Source organism: Arxiozyma heterogenica (assembly GCF_036370985.1).
Source record: "Arxiozyma heterogenica strain weizmannii chromosome Unknown scaffold_18, whole genome shotgun sequence".
NCBI lineage: Eukaryota > Fungi > Ascomycota > Saccharomycetes > Saccharomycetales > Saccharomycetaceae > Arxiozyma > Arxiozyma heterogenica.
In genome coordinates this window covers 604288-621240 of record NW_027042671.1, presented here as the reverse complement: position 1 = coordinate 621240, position 16953 = coordinate 604288, and the positions used below count along the sequence as shown (strand labels likewise).

General features: G+C 29.7%; 5 protein-coding genes across 5 annotated transcripts; 3 read left to right on the top strand and 2 right to left on the bottom strand.

Annotated features, from left to right (window-relative positions):
- Positions 1–655: 655 nt before the first annotated feature.
- Positions 656–2131, top strand: SRM1 (Ran guanyl-nucleotide exchange factor; the record flags this gene model as incomplete). The annotated part of the gene is made up of 1 exon (XM_064858692.1): positions 656–2131. The coding sequence occupies one exon, from the start codon at positions 656–658 to the stop codon at positions 2129–2131; it is 1476 nt and encodes a 491-aa protein (XP_064714515.1).
- A 4694-nt stretch (positions 2132–6825) lies between these two features.
- TOS8 (Tos8p) lies at positions 6826–7827 on the top strand (the record flags this gene model as incomplete). Its single annotated transcript, XM_064858691.1, has 1 exon — positions 6826–7827. The coding sequence occupies one exon, from the start codon at positions 6826–6828 to the stop codon at positions 7825–7827; it is 1002 nt and encodes a 333-aa protein (XP_064714514.1).
- Positions 7828–8241: 414 nt separating this feature from the next.
- On the bottom strand, positions 8242–8964 carry CBC2 (nuclear cap-binding protein subunit CBC2; the record flags this gene model as incomplete). Its single annotated transcript, XM_064858690.1, has 1 exon — positions 8242–8964. One exon carries the CDS (start codon positions 8962–8964, stop codon positions 8242–8244), a length of 723 nt encoding a protein of 240 aa, XP_064714513.1.
- An 815-nt stretch (positions 8965–9779) lies between these two features.
- On the bottom strand, positions 9780–13178 carry PAN2 (poly(A)-specific ribonuclease; the record flags this gene model as incomplete). Its single annotated transcript, XM_064858689.1, has 1 exon — positions 9780–13178. One exon carries the CDS (start codon positions 13176–13178, stop codon positions 9780–9782), a length of 3399 nt encoding a protein of 1132 aa, XP_064714512.1.
- Positions 13179–14243: 1065 nt separating this feature from the next.
- SPC105 (kinetochore-microtubule binding complex subunit SPC105) lies at positions 14244–16658 on the top strand (the record flags this gene model as incomplete). The annotated part of the gene is made up of 1 exon (XM_064858688.1): positions 14244–16658. The coding sequence occupies one exon, from the start codon at positions 14244–14246 to the stop codon at positions 16656–16658; it is 2415 nt and encodes an 804-aa protein (XP_064714511.1).
- Between the last annotated feature and the right edge of the window lie 295 nt (positions 16659–16953).

The window sequence follows — 16953 nt, the reverse complement described above, 5'->3', positions numbered from 1 at the left end:
TGTTATTAATGGATCAGACTCTTCTCGAGAGACAAATAAAATAGTTATTTCTACAAGACCCAAAGTTTTTAGTACTACTTCAACGACACATAGAGACTCAATACCCACAACAGGAAAACCCATTCATGCAACCAATTCTTCCTCCATCAATAAAACCTACAATTCTATGAACAAGTAAGATCCACCCAAGGGACTCAAATCCTCCTAGTAAAAATAAATTGGTAGTCGATGCTCAACAATACACCATAAAGTAATAGTGTATTGGGAAATTTCCACAAGTTGTTCATTCGTAATGGTGACATAGCTTTAAGCATGAACTTACCCACCCTCTGACAGACAGATCCAATGTTAATTTATCATCATTCAATTTCTCATGAGATGGGACTGTTTGAGGAAAGTCGCTATCAACGACAGGAAATCTAGAGTCGAGCTAGAAAAAGAAAAAAGAGAACAAAAACGGAAAAATAAGATCGTTGTCTATGATGTATGTAAAAGAAAAATATAAAAAATAGTAACCAGAGATAACTAACACTGTAGTAATAAATAAATCATCACTGCAAGGTTCTTAATCTGATACTAGAAAAGTTCTTTTCAACGAGTCACTGTACTATAACCTTGTAAAGAACCACATAAAACAAGAAATATATTTACAATAATGTCTAAAAGATCGGCTACTGAGGACGACTCTGTTATGGCTAACAATGAACTTGACCATAAAAAAAAGGCTGTCAAACATTCTTCCAAAACACATGCAGCCCACATCATTAACACTATTGATGACTACAAACATCTCTATATTTCTGTTCAACCATTAGATATTTTCTGTTTTGGTACTGGTTCAATGTGTGAATTGGGTTTAGGTCCATTAGCCAAAAATAAAGAAGTGAAAAGACCAAGATTGAATCCATTTTTACCAGTCGATGAAGCAAAGATTATCTCATTTGCTGTGGGTGGTATGCACACTATTGCTCTAGATTCAAATCAGGATATCTGGTCGTGGGGTTGCAACGATGTCGGTGCATTAGGTAGAGATACAAGTGGTGCCAAAGAAGTTTTAAAGGATATGGATGCTAATAACAGCGACAGTGATGATGAAGATGGTGACTTAAATGAGCTAGAATCCACCCCACACAAATTGGATAGATCTTTATTCCCACCATTGGCAGAAGGTCATAAAGTTGTGCAATTAACTGCAACTGATAATCTAAGTTGTGCTCTTTTCAGCAACGGTGATATTTATGCGTGGGGTACATTCCGTTGTAACGAGGGTATTCTTGGATTTTATCAAGATAAGATTAAGATTCAAAGAACTCCTTGGAAAGTTCCAAATTTTTCCAAATATCAAATTGTTCAAATGGCGGGGGGTAAAGATCATATATTATTTTTAGATGAGGAAGGTATTGTTTTTGCTTGGGGTAATGGTCAACAATACCAACTAGGGAGAAAAGTAATGGAAAGATATCGTCTGAATACTTTGGACCCAAGACCATTCGGTCTAAGACATATCAAATACATTGCCAGCGGTGAAAACCACTGTTTTGCTGTCAAGAAAGATGGGACCGTCGTTAGTTGGGGACTAAATCAATTCGGTCAATGTGGTATATCTAAGAACGTTGAAGATGGTGCCCTTGTCATAAAACCAACTAAAGTCAAAATTGATCCAACTTTAAATATTAAAATGATCCAGGCAGGTGAGCATCACTCATTAATTCTCACTCAAGATGGAGAAATATATGCATTTGGTAGATTAGATATGTGTGAAGTTGGTATTTCCAAGGATAAGTTACCTGAAGAAAATACATATAAGGATGAACATGGAAAAGCTCGTTCGGTTCCTATTCCAACAAAATTAGTTGATTTACCTAAATTTAAGACAGTAGCAGCAGGTTCCCATCATTCCTTAGCAGTTGCCACAAACGGTATTTGCTATTCATGGGGGTTTGGTGAAACATATGCAGTAGGTTTAGGCCCTGCCGGTGAAGATGTTGAAGTTCCAACAAGAATCAAAAATACCGCCACTCAAGATAGGAATATTATACTGGCTGGTTGTGGTGGTCAGTTTTCTGTCATAGGTGGTGTCAAGTTATCTGAAGAAGATGCAGAAAAGAGAGCAAGCGAAATGGGTGATTGAGCAATTTGATTTTTTGATATCCCCTTTCCTATTCTTTTTTTCCACGTTTAACCCAAAGATATTAATTATATATAAGTTTATACATGTATTATTATGTATTATTATGACCATGATCATTGTCATTAGAAAACATGACTACCACTGACCGAAAATCCTCTTAACTTTGAACGCATAAAGATTGAAATTAATAACAATAATACAAAAAAAGAACCAAATCCAGTAGGTCGGTTAACCATACTATTAATTAGACAATTCGGTAACTAAATGATCTACACTCGCTTTTTTTTTTTTTATCTTATGATACAAATCAAAGTTGTTATATTCGATATATCTTTATTGTAAATAATTCTTCTCACATATACAGAACACAATTTAATGCAAAAAAATCCAGTAAGATCATGTCATAAAAGTGACATTAATAATATGGCTTTAAAGAAGCTAACATATATTATACTGTTTCTTATTAAAAGATACTTACCACAATTTTGTATTATTGACAAATAAAATGCCCAAGTTTTTTTTTGCTTACTATACATAATAAAGACATTATTAATATGAGCATTGATGATAAAAAGATCAAAAATAAAATATGAACTTTGTAAAGTTAATTTTAAAAATGAATAAACCAGTCAGGAATAGCGTGCCTTATCTTTGAACAATATTACAAACTAATTTCCTATCAACAATAAAGCGGGAAATGTCATAATTTTAATCAAATATTCTTCTTTTGTTTCTCTTCTTTTTTTAGATATTCTATTTTATAGTTTTCAGTATGCTAAAGATAAGAGTGTTCGTAATTACAAATACGTAATTTGGTTAAATAATTCTTGGCAATGGCTAATAATAGTGAATTCCAAGAATATAAATTTTATAGTTCCATCTCCATTGTTTGATCTAATGTGTCTAACTAAAAAAAATAGAACACATTTTAGATTCAGTTGAGATTACATAATACTCATCCAAATAACACTAAATATTCACACAAAGTTCAGCAACTATCAAAAGACAAACAATTTACTAAAGCAAGGAAGTATGAAAATATGAGATATGCAAAACCGTTCATTTATTATTTGCACTTAGCATCAAGTGAACAATTCAGGTTAACTTGATGTAAGAAAAAAATCAACCCAGTGAGTGTAGTGGATCCTTCCATTTGTCCTCAGATATTAGTAATATACGGAAAGATGACAAGATGACAACACTCTACAAACAATTCAAAACGATAAAGCACAGTTTTAGATGTCCAATATTCCAAGAATATCTATATGTCTTTAGACAAAAGAAAAAAAAATCTACACTAATTTCATAAATCGACTCTCGTAATTAAGACTATTGTCTCATCTTAAAACTTCCAAGATTGTTAACAAATTCTGAAAAAAAAAAAAAACTAAAAAAGAAAAAACAAACAAGTTGGCATTAATGAATAAATAGCACCTTGTTTGCACGTCAAAAAATATGTATTGTTTAAAATTAATAGATTACACATTTCTAGAAACAATTGTGTCATTGTTTCGTATAGTCGAAAATTCAAGAATGATGTTGTCACACATTCTCAAGATTAAACAATATAATTTGTAATAGTGATGTAAACAGCATTTTTCAAACTTAATAAATCTTTTTTTTTTCTTCAATAGCCGACATTATATTTTCTTCCGATAAAAGCTTTTCAAATTGTGTGATTTTTTTTCCCCCATGCGATCTTGCGTTTGACGTTTTAATAATTTTACCAGATTTCCGTGATGATATAATCTAAATGTCTAGACTCTGACAGTCCGCAAACGGAAATGCCCACGTGTAATTTTGTCTAATTTTCAATTTTATTTTTATTTTAACACATCTGGTATCTTCTCCTTGAAAAAAAAAGTAAAATACATTTTGCTGTCCATATGAATAAAACAAATCTTTCGTGTATCATAGCTTCATTTCGAAGTTACACCTTCTCTCCTTCTTCTACAATGAATGAAACCCTTATTTTGGAAATAATATAATATTATAATTTAGTGTACAAAACTGGTATGCAATTAAATCATACCTTTTACACTGTGTTACATAACTATTTTACATCATCACGAATGTAAGGGGTGCTCATTTTAGCACCACGGTTTAATAGCAGTAGATTTTAACTATTAAAAACATTTCAATTATCTTAATATTATAAAAAATAGATTATAGTAAAATAAATAAAATCTTTTTTTCTAGAAATTTGTCAAATACAACAAAATTCTCGAACTCATATTGTTTATGTTAGTATAGCATATTAAAGATCATAATATCTCCTTAAAAATATCTATAAAGTCATTTAACACGGCAATTGCTTATCTTCAAGGAGTTTTTTTTAACCAGAAAAACTTTGTTAAGTTAGGGTATAATGCAACAGTACTGTTTGTACTATATATTTATATTTAGGGCTAACTTATACTATATAGATATATATAAGGATATCTAACGATAAATGTCTCTAATACTGCATCAATAAACGATGGTAATTAAATATTAAACCTAAAAGACTAAAAAAACCATTTAAGAAAGAGAGTGATAAAGAGACACTAATATACTCATCGTTGAGAGATTTTGTTGAATAGCAAAAAAAAAGTAATCTCTTCTTTAATGTTCTCTGTAAAACTAAAAAAAAACCTCAACCTTTAATGAAATTGAATAAATAATAAACAAGATTAGAAACCATTTGTATTATAACTTTTTTTTTCAGATAAATTTCTAATATAGTTTTTGTATACTTTATATAGATTTTAAGTAAGAATATACTGTTGTGAAATTCTCTATAATATAATTTTATAGAAAGTTCGAAACTTTCAACAGTAATAAATTAAGTAGGGTTAACTCTGTGCTGAGAGTTGTTTTACTTTAGTTTCCCCACTTCTTCCCAATATTAATATAGGTCTATTTAACAAAAAAAATCAGAGTAAAAATAAAAGGGACTTAATTGGCATATTCCCCCCTCCCCAAAAAAAAAAAAAACAAAATATAATTTTTAGGAGAGATTACAATCTCAACTCCACATAGACAAAACAAATACACTTTAATACCTCTATTATTTTGTTTATTTTTTCTTTTATTTTTTTTTTTCTCTAACAAAAATACTGCAACTACCAAATTTGATTTTATTTTTTGTTGTATTGTTTAGTTCATTAAGCACAGAAAATTATTATTTTTATGAAGAACTTTCTCAATGACAAAAAATTTTTTATCATAACTTTATTTTTAATCCGATATTTTCTAAGATCTGGAAAAAATAAAGTTTTAAGATTTTTTCTTTTGTTCAAATATTTTTAAATTTCAATTTTTTTTTCTATTATATTATTTTTGTCCAATCGACAAACAAAACACACTGTCAAAAAAAAGGAAAAAAAAATAAGATTATTTTTCTGGTTTCTATTGTTTTGTAAAAAAAAAAGCAATTTCGGTAAGATCTTTTTTTGGAAAAGGTTGGTCACTACTTTTTCCTATTACTATCTCGTTAAATATCATAAACAGATGCAAACCCCTAGCTTCACTGTAAAAAAAAGTACCTACAAAATTTTCATCTTAAATCTCCAACAACTTCCGGCAAAATCCAAAATAATCTGTACAAAGAGACACCTTCATTTTGAAGAAATGTGTTGTTTTTCATAATGATAAAAAATACCTGATAAATTAATAGTTTACCAATATGCTAACATCATTGAACATTTTGTGATCTCGAATCAAAATAAAAAAAAAGAAAAAACCGACAAAACAATAGGAAAAAAGAAAAACAATGGAAGAATAGCCAGCCTATAGTATTTTTCATCTTAATGAATTCCCCCATTTTTTTGAAAAAAAGAGACAAACAAGTGATTTATTAACCCCTCATTGGTCCAACAATCTTGGGAAAGGTATGTTTAAGGAAAAACAAGTATGTCATGTTACATTCTTCTATTATTTGCCTACGGCTTTTGAATTGGTTTCATTATTCATATTTGTCCGATTCCTTCTATTTTTTTCGATTTTTTCCATTGTTGTTCTAAACAATACTAGTGCAGAAAATGTTGTCTTAAACTAAATAATTGGTCGAAAGAAACGTGCATGAACACGGAGATAATCTATGATTTTCCTTGTCCTTCTTCACTATTATGTAGTCATCTCCGATTATTTGGCTGTCTTTCTAACTCAATACAATAGCTAAAGTATGCGATATAGCATCAATCTGAGTAATGCTTTTCTCTTTATGTCATTTAACTCCATTTCCCTTCTGTTTTCCAGCCTCCATTCTTTAACGGGTTGACACCTCAACAATGCATACCAATAATATGATCTATCCTTATTATCTACCTACAACTATATATATATATGTGTGCGTGTAAAAAAAAATGACAATTTCGAGAGTCTTCCCGAAAATCAAATATCTATTGACTTCAGTTCTCTTCTGTTTCCAAGCGATTTCACGATCGTCTCTTCAACCAACACTCGAGCGTGTTTGAAACACAAATATAACAACAAACAAGATATATATACAAAAGACTTTTCTGCAAGATACAACTAAAAGGTTCTCAGGTCCACTTTCCATTTTATACCTTTGTACAAATACCTATTCGCTAAAATTCATTTGTTGTTTAATTCCATATCACCATATTCTCTAATTCAACACTACTGCATATCTAGTAGCAAATTAAGTGTCTTTCTATATTATATAATAGCGTTTGATATATTACAATAACATGAACTATCAAAATCAAAGAGTCGAATTACCATCAATCCAAAACATATTCAATATTATAAATAATGATTTATCAAACAACAGAAATAGTTCTAATAATGCTCTAGATGAGTTATCTGCTGCATCTAGGTTTGTTACTCCACAACCATCATACCGCTATCCAAAAAGAGATGTGCTTCTACCACCGTCTCCTGCTTCAAGCAACCATCTTTATCAATCTGTCCCCAATACTATGCCACCATTTCCTTCTCCAGTTCCTTCCACAAGAAATTTTAATAATGTGTTTACTACAAAACCCAATGCATCTATCAATGAAATATCGCATTTAATACATAATAATAAAAACTATACAACATCCATCAAATATTATAATAATATGTACAGTAACCCACAACAACGGTTTTCTGCAAACATAGTCACTTCAAATAATAATTCTAATAGATTAAAAACATCCCCTCCAACATCTCCGCTATCATATCCTGTGTCAAGTCCATCTATCATGGATAACAAACAAGTTGCAGGTCAACTTGGTTTTCAAAGTATACCTAACTCTCCTTCCATGGGTGGATCTTTGATACACGTGAAAATCAATAAAGATAACAAGTCGAGCGCTGATATGTTCAACAGAAAGACTGCTAAAAGTAATAATAGAAATAGTAACAACAATAACGAGAACATTGATACAAACAAAACATCTAAGCAAATGATTGGTACTAATAAAGTCACAAAGAAAACCTCAACAAAGAGATCTAATCTACCTAAAAAGACAGTTGAAATACTAAATAGTTGGTTATTGAGCCATTTGCATGATCCATATCCTTCACCAGAGGAAAAATTAGAATTACTAGAACAAACTGGCTTAACTAAAGTACAATTATCAAATTGGTTTATCAATGTCAGAAGACGTAAAGTCTTTGTAGATCAAGCAAACCATAATCATGGTAATACTAAGTCAATTCACCGCCATCCTCACAATAACGCTAATACAAAAATTACATCATGATATAGATATCTTTTAAATACATAAGCATATTTTTTCCTACTCATCGTATCACATATATACTTGCACATATATTTTTATATATGTATATGGTAACTACTTATTATACATACATAGGAATAGAACATTTATATTATACATTCATAAAAGTTTTTATGTGCCTTCTATCTTTAAGCTTGTTTATGATATATTTTTATTTTAAGCAGTAAAAGAAACCAAAATAACATCATATTTATAACAAAGAATTACTATCTAATTGTACTCCCTTTAGATCCAAGTTTTTCTTTTATTGAATTTCTTATTGATATAACCAAGCTGAAAAAGTAAAACAACTGTATAAACTATTATTTAATCTGTTGTTTATATGCACCCATATATATATATATATATTACATCACTACTCAACTTTACTCTTTTTCATTGTGGAATATAGTTATCTTCTTCTTGCTCCTGTGTGGTTGTTATAGTGTTTTGTGTATCAATATTATTATTGCTAACATATTGATTCATATTATTATTATAATCAGCATTATTTGATATATGCCTATTCTTAAATCTACTACCTACAGGACGACGAATTGGACGATGACGGTTATTGAAATGATGATTTTGTGGACGGGAAAACCTTTGTTGTGGATATTGTCCCCAACTAATTCTTTCTTCTAATGGAATACCAAATCCACCTCTAGCTGCATCAAATTCAAATCTCATTTCATCACTCACTTGACCACCACTTTTACCTCTACCAAATTGTCTACCGTCTTCAAAACCAGGATCCATATCAATAGTTAAAACTTTTTCATCTAATTTTGTACCACTTAGATATTTCAATGCATTACGTGCTTCTTGAACCGTTTCATAGATGACAAAACAAAATCCACATGGTGTAAACTTAAATCTATCTAAACCCATAATAATTCTTTTGATTGTACCACATTTGCTAAATAATTCATAGATTTGTTCCTCTGAAGTATAAAATGATAAATTACCAACGTATATGGTAGCACTATCGATAGATTTTCTTAATTCTTCTAACCCACGAGGTGTTTTTCTTGCTTTCCTTAACAGATAATGCGATGGGGTATCCAATCTCTTCACGGAATGGTCCCATTTCAATTCATCAAATTCAGCAAGAGACATTATATAATTATATTTTTCTATCTTTGCTTTGTGTGACTAATGTGAGATATATCCAAACAAAAAAACTACTATGACAGAAAATAATACAACCCTCAGTTTCTGGTAAGCCCAATAATTTCTATCCCATTCATATTTAAGTTACATAAGTTTCAAACATTTATTCAACTAATAATATCCATCATTTATCTAAAATATTTATTCCTTATCTTTTCACATTATATCTTCCTCTAATTCTACCAAAAATAGAGGCAAACAAAAAAAAAAAACTTCGTTGTAGGTTGTGAACAAAATTAAAAATCGACGGCTTTGGAGCGGAATATCACCATCCCGCATAATAAATAAAGAGATGGCATTCTGATAGGGTCTTTATTCAAAACAACAATAATTTTCGTTGTTAAGATTGTTGAAGGTAATTGATATTTTCATATTAAAGCAGCCTCGTATTAATGAAAATATTAGCAGAGATAGTTATGTAGTAAATGGGGCATCTTTTGCTCAGCATATATCGAGACCTCATAAAGTAACATATCAACTAATAGTGCTAATTGTCTATTTTGCGAAACAAAAAATTCTTTCAAATATCTCTACTCGTTTATACATCTATTTATCCTTTTTTGTTAAATATAGATATTTTAATTCTTTAACTTCTTATTCATTACTAATAATAAAACTCTATAATACTTAATTATTATTATACGAATCTATATACGACTGCATACTTATTGTTGTAATGGTGTATTTAATCATCACAGTTTCTATTACTTATTGTAATTTATTTATATTTATCAATATGTTATGATTAAAGACTATCATATCTAATTCTTTGTCTGTGAAGATACAGGTTCTGGAACTTTATAATTTGAGGCTCTTCCTTCCTCATACAATGTCTCAATAACTTTTGGTAAATTACCAGTCTCTTTGATATCTAAATATTTCTTGTAAAGAATCAATGCTGTGTATGCATCTTCAATAGAATCATGATTATCTTGTTGAACATTTTTGCCTAATAATGTGAATGCTAAGTATTTAAGTGATAAATATCTCTTTCCTTGCAAAAAATATACTGCTGTATCTCTGATTTGCTCTTTAGGGACATTAATATTTATCAATTTAAAATCATTACTTAATCCATGACCCACAAAAATACAACCAATTTGCATTAATAACCAAATCTTTCTATATGCTACTTCCCTCGAGACTAATGGTTTATGACTTTTCTCTATATCTAAATCACCTGGCATAATACCACTATATTTGGTTAAATAATCCTCCACATGGTCTTTATTGACAATATAATCATCAATAAATGGAATACCATATAAGGGTCCTTCTTCCCCTCTGATTACTGAAATTCTTGCTAAAGAAGATTTTTTAGGTCTTACAATTGTTTTTGTACCTTGACAATCAATATCACATAATTCCTCCTTCAATAAAACAAATTCCGCGTCTATCGCAATCAAAGTACCTTCTTTAGGAGCTTCAGTCCTCGTTAATAATTTATATTGTTTCTTATAACCTTCTCTAATTCCATTAGAAAAATGATCTTTGTAAAGAATATCATAATTTAAAGAATATGTGTTTATAGAAAAAAAAGGTTTTCTTATTTCTTCACTATCACAGTAAAGAATAACTTCTATACTCTTCCACCAGTACGAAACGTTAAATGCTTCCTCCTCACTGATTTCCACAACTAGATAGTTGTTAAACATATACCATTTAAAATTTTGTTGTTCATGATCCCAAACACGTGCATATGTCACTAATCGAGATGAATTTGTAGATGGGTCTGTCACTCTAGCAACATATCCATTTAATTCATATTTGAATACTTCGCCTGGCATTTTTAAATCTTGATATGAAGGTTTAATTATAATTTTATTTTTATAAATGGCTGCAAAGAATTCTTTTGACAGCCACTTTTTAACAGTTCTAACAGTTTTCCATTCTGATATAGACAACATAACTTGAAGAGACATTAGTGGTGGCAAATTATTGACCGTTTTTTCAACCTCTACCATGTCATGTTTACCGCACGTTTCACAGACTCTCTTTTGCATTTTAATATTTCTCATAGATGATTCAATGTATGGTAGAATAGTTTGATTATTTATTTTTTTAGGGTGTTGTTTAACACCATTTCTAATTGGGGATTGGAGAGTTAAACATGCCTCCACATTGGTCACCTTATTGTAATGATTACATTTGGGTTTGATTTCAGTAGATACTGTAAGCCCAAAACATTGTTCCAATGTTATATTATGGCCAGTACTTTCAAATTCTTCCTTTAACAATCGATTTAGTAAAAACTCATTGAATTTTTGTATGACACTTTTAGACAAGAAATCGTTTTGTGATGAACTATCATTACTATTATTACCACTATCACTATTATTATTAGTACTTAAAGTTTCTAAAATAGAGTTATAGTTCATTTCAGATAATTCATTTATATTATTATCCAATAATCCTAATTTAGAAGCTTGAGGAATTGAATTTAATACACTTTGAAAATTTGCAGATCTGCAGACTACCCCATTGGATCTACTCATCATATCATATAGGTATCCCAACTCAGATAATAGTGATGGTTTCTCAAAATTTTCATCTTTTAAACAACACACTGAAAAGTTAAAAACTTCCGGAACAAACCGATACAATTGAATGATTGAATTTGTGTAAGAATTATCAACATCTGTGTCAAGTCCTGAATACTTTGTCTTGTTGTAAGATTGAAAATCAAAATTATTCGAACCATACTTACCATACGTAAAGGGCAATTGGCTATATGCTGATGGTATATTCTTACCAGACCCTTTATAATTCAGAATCTCTTCTTTATCAACATTACCAGTCAAGATGTTTTTCCTCAAATCTCTCATACAAACATATCTTGTAGCTACATTTCTTCTTCCATACTTATTTTTATCATACCTATAGAATGGGAACTTTTTCGAGGAATGATTTAAAGATGTACTATTTAAAGACAGTAGCTTGTTATTTTTTGGTATATGTGCCAATGATAAATTTGTATTGATTATCTTTGGAATAGACCCATCACTATTGAAAAGAGTGTATGGCCAAGCAGATAATAATCGTTCATTATAATAAGGTAAACCGACGCTACTCAAGGGAAAATCCATGTTATCAACAGACACAAAATTAGGTGGACCATCATCAACGAAATCTGGGTACTGTAAAATTTCAGGTGTATTAGTGAAATTACCGCCGTGAGGTGATCTTGACCATGTACTTAGAATATTATCGTTTTCCAATACAGCTATGTGGTCCCCACTCGGAGATAAAACCATGGACTTAATGTCTTTACCTGGGTGAATATATTGGGTTCTTATTATTGGATTTGACAAATCAACAAAATCGAAATCACCAGATTTAGAACCAACAAACATAACAGTGGGTAACACAGGATGTAGCTGTACAAATGATGCACCTTCCACGCCCGTATTACTGTCCTTTGAGAACGAAACCGGTGCCAACTGTTTCATAGATCTTAAATCAAACACATTAACGAATGGATCAGCAAAGGAATTATAGGAGGATCTTGACTTCCCTGTTGTTACTAAAGTAAAATCTGCAATGTCCATTGATGTGATTGTGTCTGAATGACAAATAAAAGATTTAATTAGTTGATTTGATCTAGAGTCCAAAAGATCTATTGCACCTGAAGGTTTCCCGATAAGCAATAAGTTTCTTGCAGACTTCAATAATTTAACTTTTGCATTATAGTTTATGATACTTGTCAATTTAACCTTGTTTAAATCAAGACAGGTGATCCCTACCGATGTATTATTACCTGCACAATAAATATAATCATGGTTATCAATAGACATAGGACACATGGTTTGTAATTCACTAAATTCAGCGATATTTATACTGGTTACGTTAAATATAGTAACGCCTCTTCTATTAGATAGATGTAAAGCATCTTCACTTAATGATAGGATACCCTCTCTTAGAGGCACAATACTTTTCACGGAGGAACCACCAATGTGACCTCTATACCTCGTATATAATTGTAAATTTGGATCATAAGAAGAGACACAACCATAAGTGTCCCCAGCCCAAAGTAAATTGGCAAATTGATCAAATACTATGCTGGATACATTTTTTTCACGGTTATCGTACCTTAAATATGGTTTGTTAATATGGCTTACTATGCTATCTGTATTGTTAAACAAGTGTTGCCAATTATTCATGTCTTTTATTTTAATGCCAACACTGTGATTGCTAAGTATATTGGAAATAAGAACCACAAAAAAAAAATCAAAGATAATAAAGAAACGGATGCAAATCAGTATACTCAACTCTACCCTTAACTCTATTTCTTATACCTGTATTAAATAGATAAACAAATGATTAAAAAAATTAAAAAAAAAGATAAACGCAACGAAACGCAACAAATAAAATTCGAAGTGGAATATAATCTATGTATAATAAAATATATTCAACTGTTAAACAAACAAACAAATGAGTATATAATATATACTCTCATTTAACCTGTATTTTTTTAATCTAATTTGATTTGACCCTTTCACGTAAAGCAATAAAAAAGAATGTCAGGTAGTAAAACAATGTTAAAAAAAGAAAAATAAAAGGTAAAATAAAGGGAGATAACAGATATATATTAACTCTTATATTTTTCTATCAAGGAATCTTTCCATGTGTAACAAACGTATCTATATGTACAGATACATGTACACACATACATATACACATACACAAGTTGACAGAATATTCCCTCAGTATCAAAAAACAGACATTTATTGTTACAATAAAAACCTCCATATTGAAAGACATAACAGTAATAACAACCCTTGGATTAGGCAATCGCTTACTTTTTCTCGAACCAAAAAAAATAAGCAGAAAAACGGTAGAATTGAGAGAAAAATATTTGGCACACCTCGGGGTTCGAACGCCTTTCAAATTTCCCTTTACTTAATTTTTTGATTTTTTTTTTTTTGGGATTAACCAACCCTAGGGTTTTGGATTTGAAAGAGGACAAACAGACAATCCTAAAATCTGGAAATGACATCAATAAGCTTGTTTTAGCAATATATGAGACACTCAGATAAACATAAACTACACACACCTTATTCATATCCTCAAACATGCTGGAACAATGTCCTCCCTCCCCTTCCCTCCCTTTCTCTCTTTTTTTATTCTATTTTTTTTCTTTTTCCAGTATTAAATACATACAACTGATTGGAATATAATAATAAGATATACGAAAAATAAAGGAAATTACCATTACAAATTACCATATGAGTAGTAATAACAGTCAATGGGACAATATAAAAAAAGAGTCCACATCAACACAACAATCTTCAATTTCTAATCTACCAAAAAAAAGCATCTTAAAAAATACTATAACCAATGATCCAGATGTCTTATCAAACACTTCACAGTCAAGGACAAATCAACGATCTGCTGTTCCTGATCAGTTTGATCAAAATGATAACCATGATTTGACCTCTATTACTCAGACATTATTAGATAAATCCAATAGAACAGTTTCCTTTGCTCCAGATGTTACATTGCATAGTTTTGATTTTGTTATTAATAAAAATACGAACAATACTAATATCACTACGTCTACTACAACTAAGAATGATACGGCTTTAATGATACCTGTTAAGATTAAACCAGTTCTTGATATATCATCTCAAGAAAAAGATGAAGATTCTCTGAGTATGGAATTGACGGGTCCAATCAATTTACCGAATAAAAACCACAATACAAATAATAATACAAGTGACATCAGTGCTGATACAATCGAAAGGGAGGAAAAAATGTCCCCAATTCCTTTATCCATTAGTATGCAAGATGATAATTTTGTTAATAAAAATGATAGTACTATGGAATTGACAGAAGTTTTTAATTCAGAAAATATCTCTAACATTATTAATAATAATAATAACTCTGATACAATGAACTTTACTAAGATCCCATTTGTAAGTAAAACGAATGATCCTGAAGACATGGAGTTAACACAGATTCCAAAACATACCCCACATAAATTTCTTGAAGCTGATAGAGATTCAATGGATTTTACTCAGATCTATAAAAGTAATATTAATAAAACGAACACAATGGCATCATTGAATCAGATAATAAGTAGTCAGAATGAAGAAATGGATTTCACACAGATAAATGGAAAGAAGAATGATCAAGCACAATTAAGCGATAATGGAAACAAAATGGAATTAACTCAACCATACCATTCTAATTCAAGTAAAACAAATATCGATAATTTTGATGAAAATGAACAAAACTTAACTGAAAATGAAATAGAATTTACTCAGATACACTTACAGAATAATAATAATAACAATAATAATCATAGTAATTATAATGAATCCGAAAGTGATAGTGACATGGATTTAACCAACATTTCTTCACATTTTACATATAATAAAAACAACAACAATAATAATAACAAAAGTACAATTAATAATACCGCTAATAATAAGGATGTCTATAGTAAAAGTTCTAAAAGATCAAGAGAAAACCATAATGAGGAAAATCAAACATATACACCAAAAAGGACTTCAAATGATAAACCCATTTCAGTATCAAATGCTGAACAAATGTCACCAATTAAATTTAATGAACTTAATACTACTAATAATATTGATAATAGCAATTCTTCTACCAAAAATTATTCTCTTGTAAAATTTTTAACTGATATAGAATCCAATTTTGTACAAGCTATAAATAATATGAAAGTTGACCCGCAACCAGTATTACTTAAAGCAGCAAATAACAGTGCTAATGATTTAACAAATAATAAACTTCGTGCCTTTTTGTCTCTTTACTCTGATATTCCATGGTTGCAAATGATAACTTTTATGTCAAAAGAATTAATAATGATGAACGAAAAATCACAGAATGTTTTAAATAATTTACAAACCCAAATTTCAAATTCAAAAGCACCACCATTATTATTAAAACGGTACTATGATTCTACTGATAACGAAAAACGAATTATAAAAGAACAACTGAGTATAATTAAATTGTATTCATCCTTGGAAGCAAAAAAATCCTGGTATAAATGGCAATTATCAAATTTAGAAAATGTGAAAATCATTTTAAAGGAAAATCTTACTTTATTAAAATTAAAAAGTTCAAAACTTGATCAAAAATTGGATCAGTATAAAAATGTATATAATAAATTAACAACTTTGAGAGAATCCTTACAAAATGATATTATTACATATAAAAATGATGTCGATATTAATTTTAAAGAGGTCTCCTTAGATAATAAAATCAAATTAGCTAAATTAAAGAGATATATAGAGGTCCATAAAATCGACATCAAAGAACTTCCAACATTAATAAACAAAAAGAGACAATTATCAGCAGATGTTATGGACTTAAATGAAACTTTAAACAAATTAAAGAGGAATTATCAAGACACAAATATTGGTGAATATCAAGAAGAACAGCTATCTAATTTTAAGCTAAAAGATAAGCTAAATCTATGGGGAAATCTAACAGGAATTCATTTCTCAAACATTATGAGTGATACAATGATCTTGAAAATGCCGTTGTTATCGATGGATATTAGTTTGGAAATTCAACTCAAGAATGATTTTGAGACATTTTTATCAAATATTTCAAACTATATTAAAGATAAATTTATTAGAATTTTTTTTTCTCACCCATTTCCAAAATAAATATAACCATCAACAACCCATAGTAGATATAATACATTCAATATTAATTGACATTAAAATGTTATTTCCTGTATTACGACAATTCTATTTTCTACAAAAAATATTTATCACACATTTAAAAAAGCACAAAAATAAAAATAATGAATATTTAATAGAACTAAAGCAGATACATTTCGAATCCAATCAACTCATACTTTATCATATTCCATTATTGGAATTCAAATCATTTGTCTGTGGTAATTCTGAAAAACTAACTGTCTATGTATCAACCAAAGAAAAAGAGACAATAAACTTA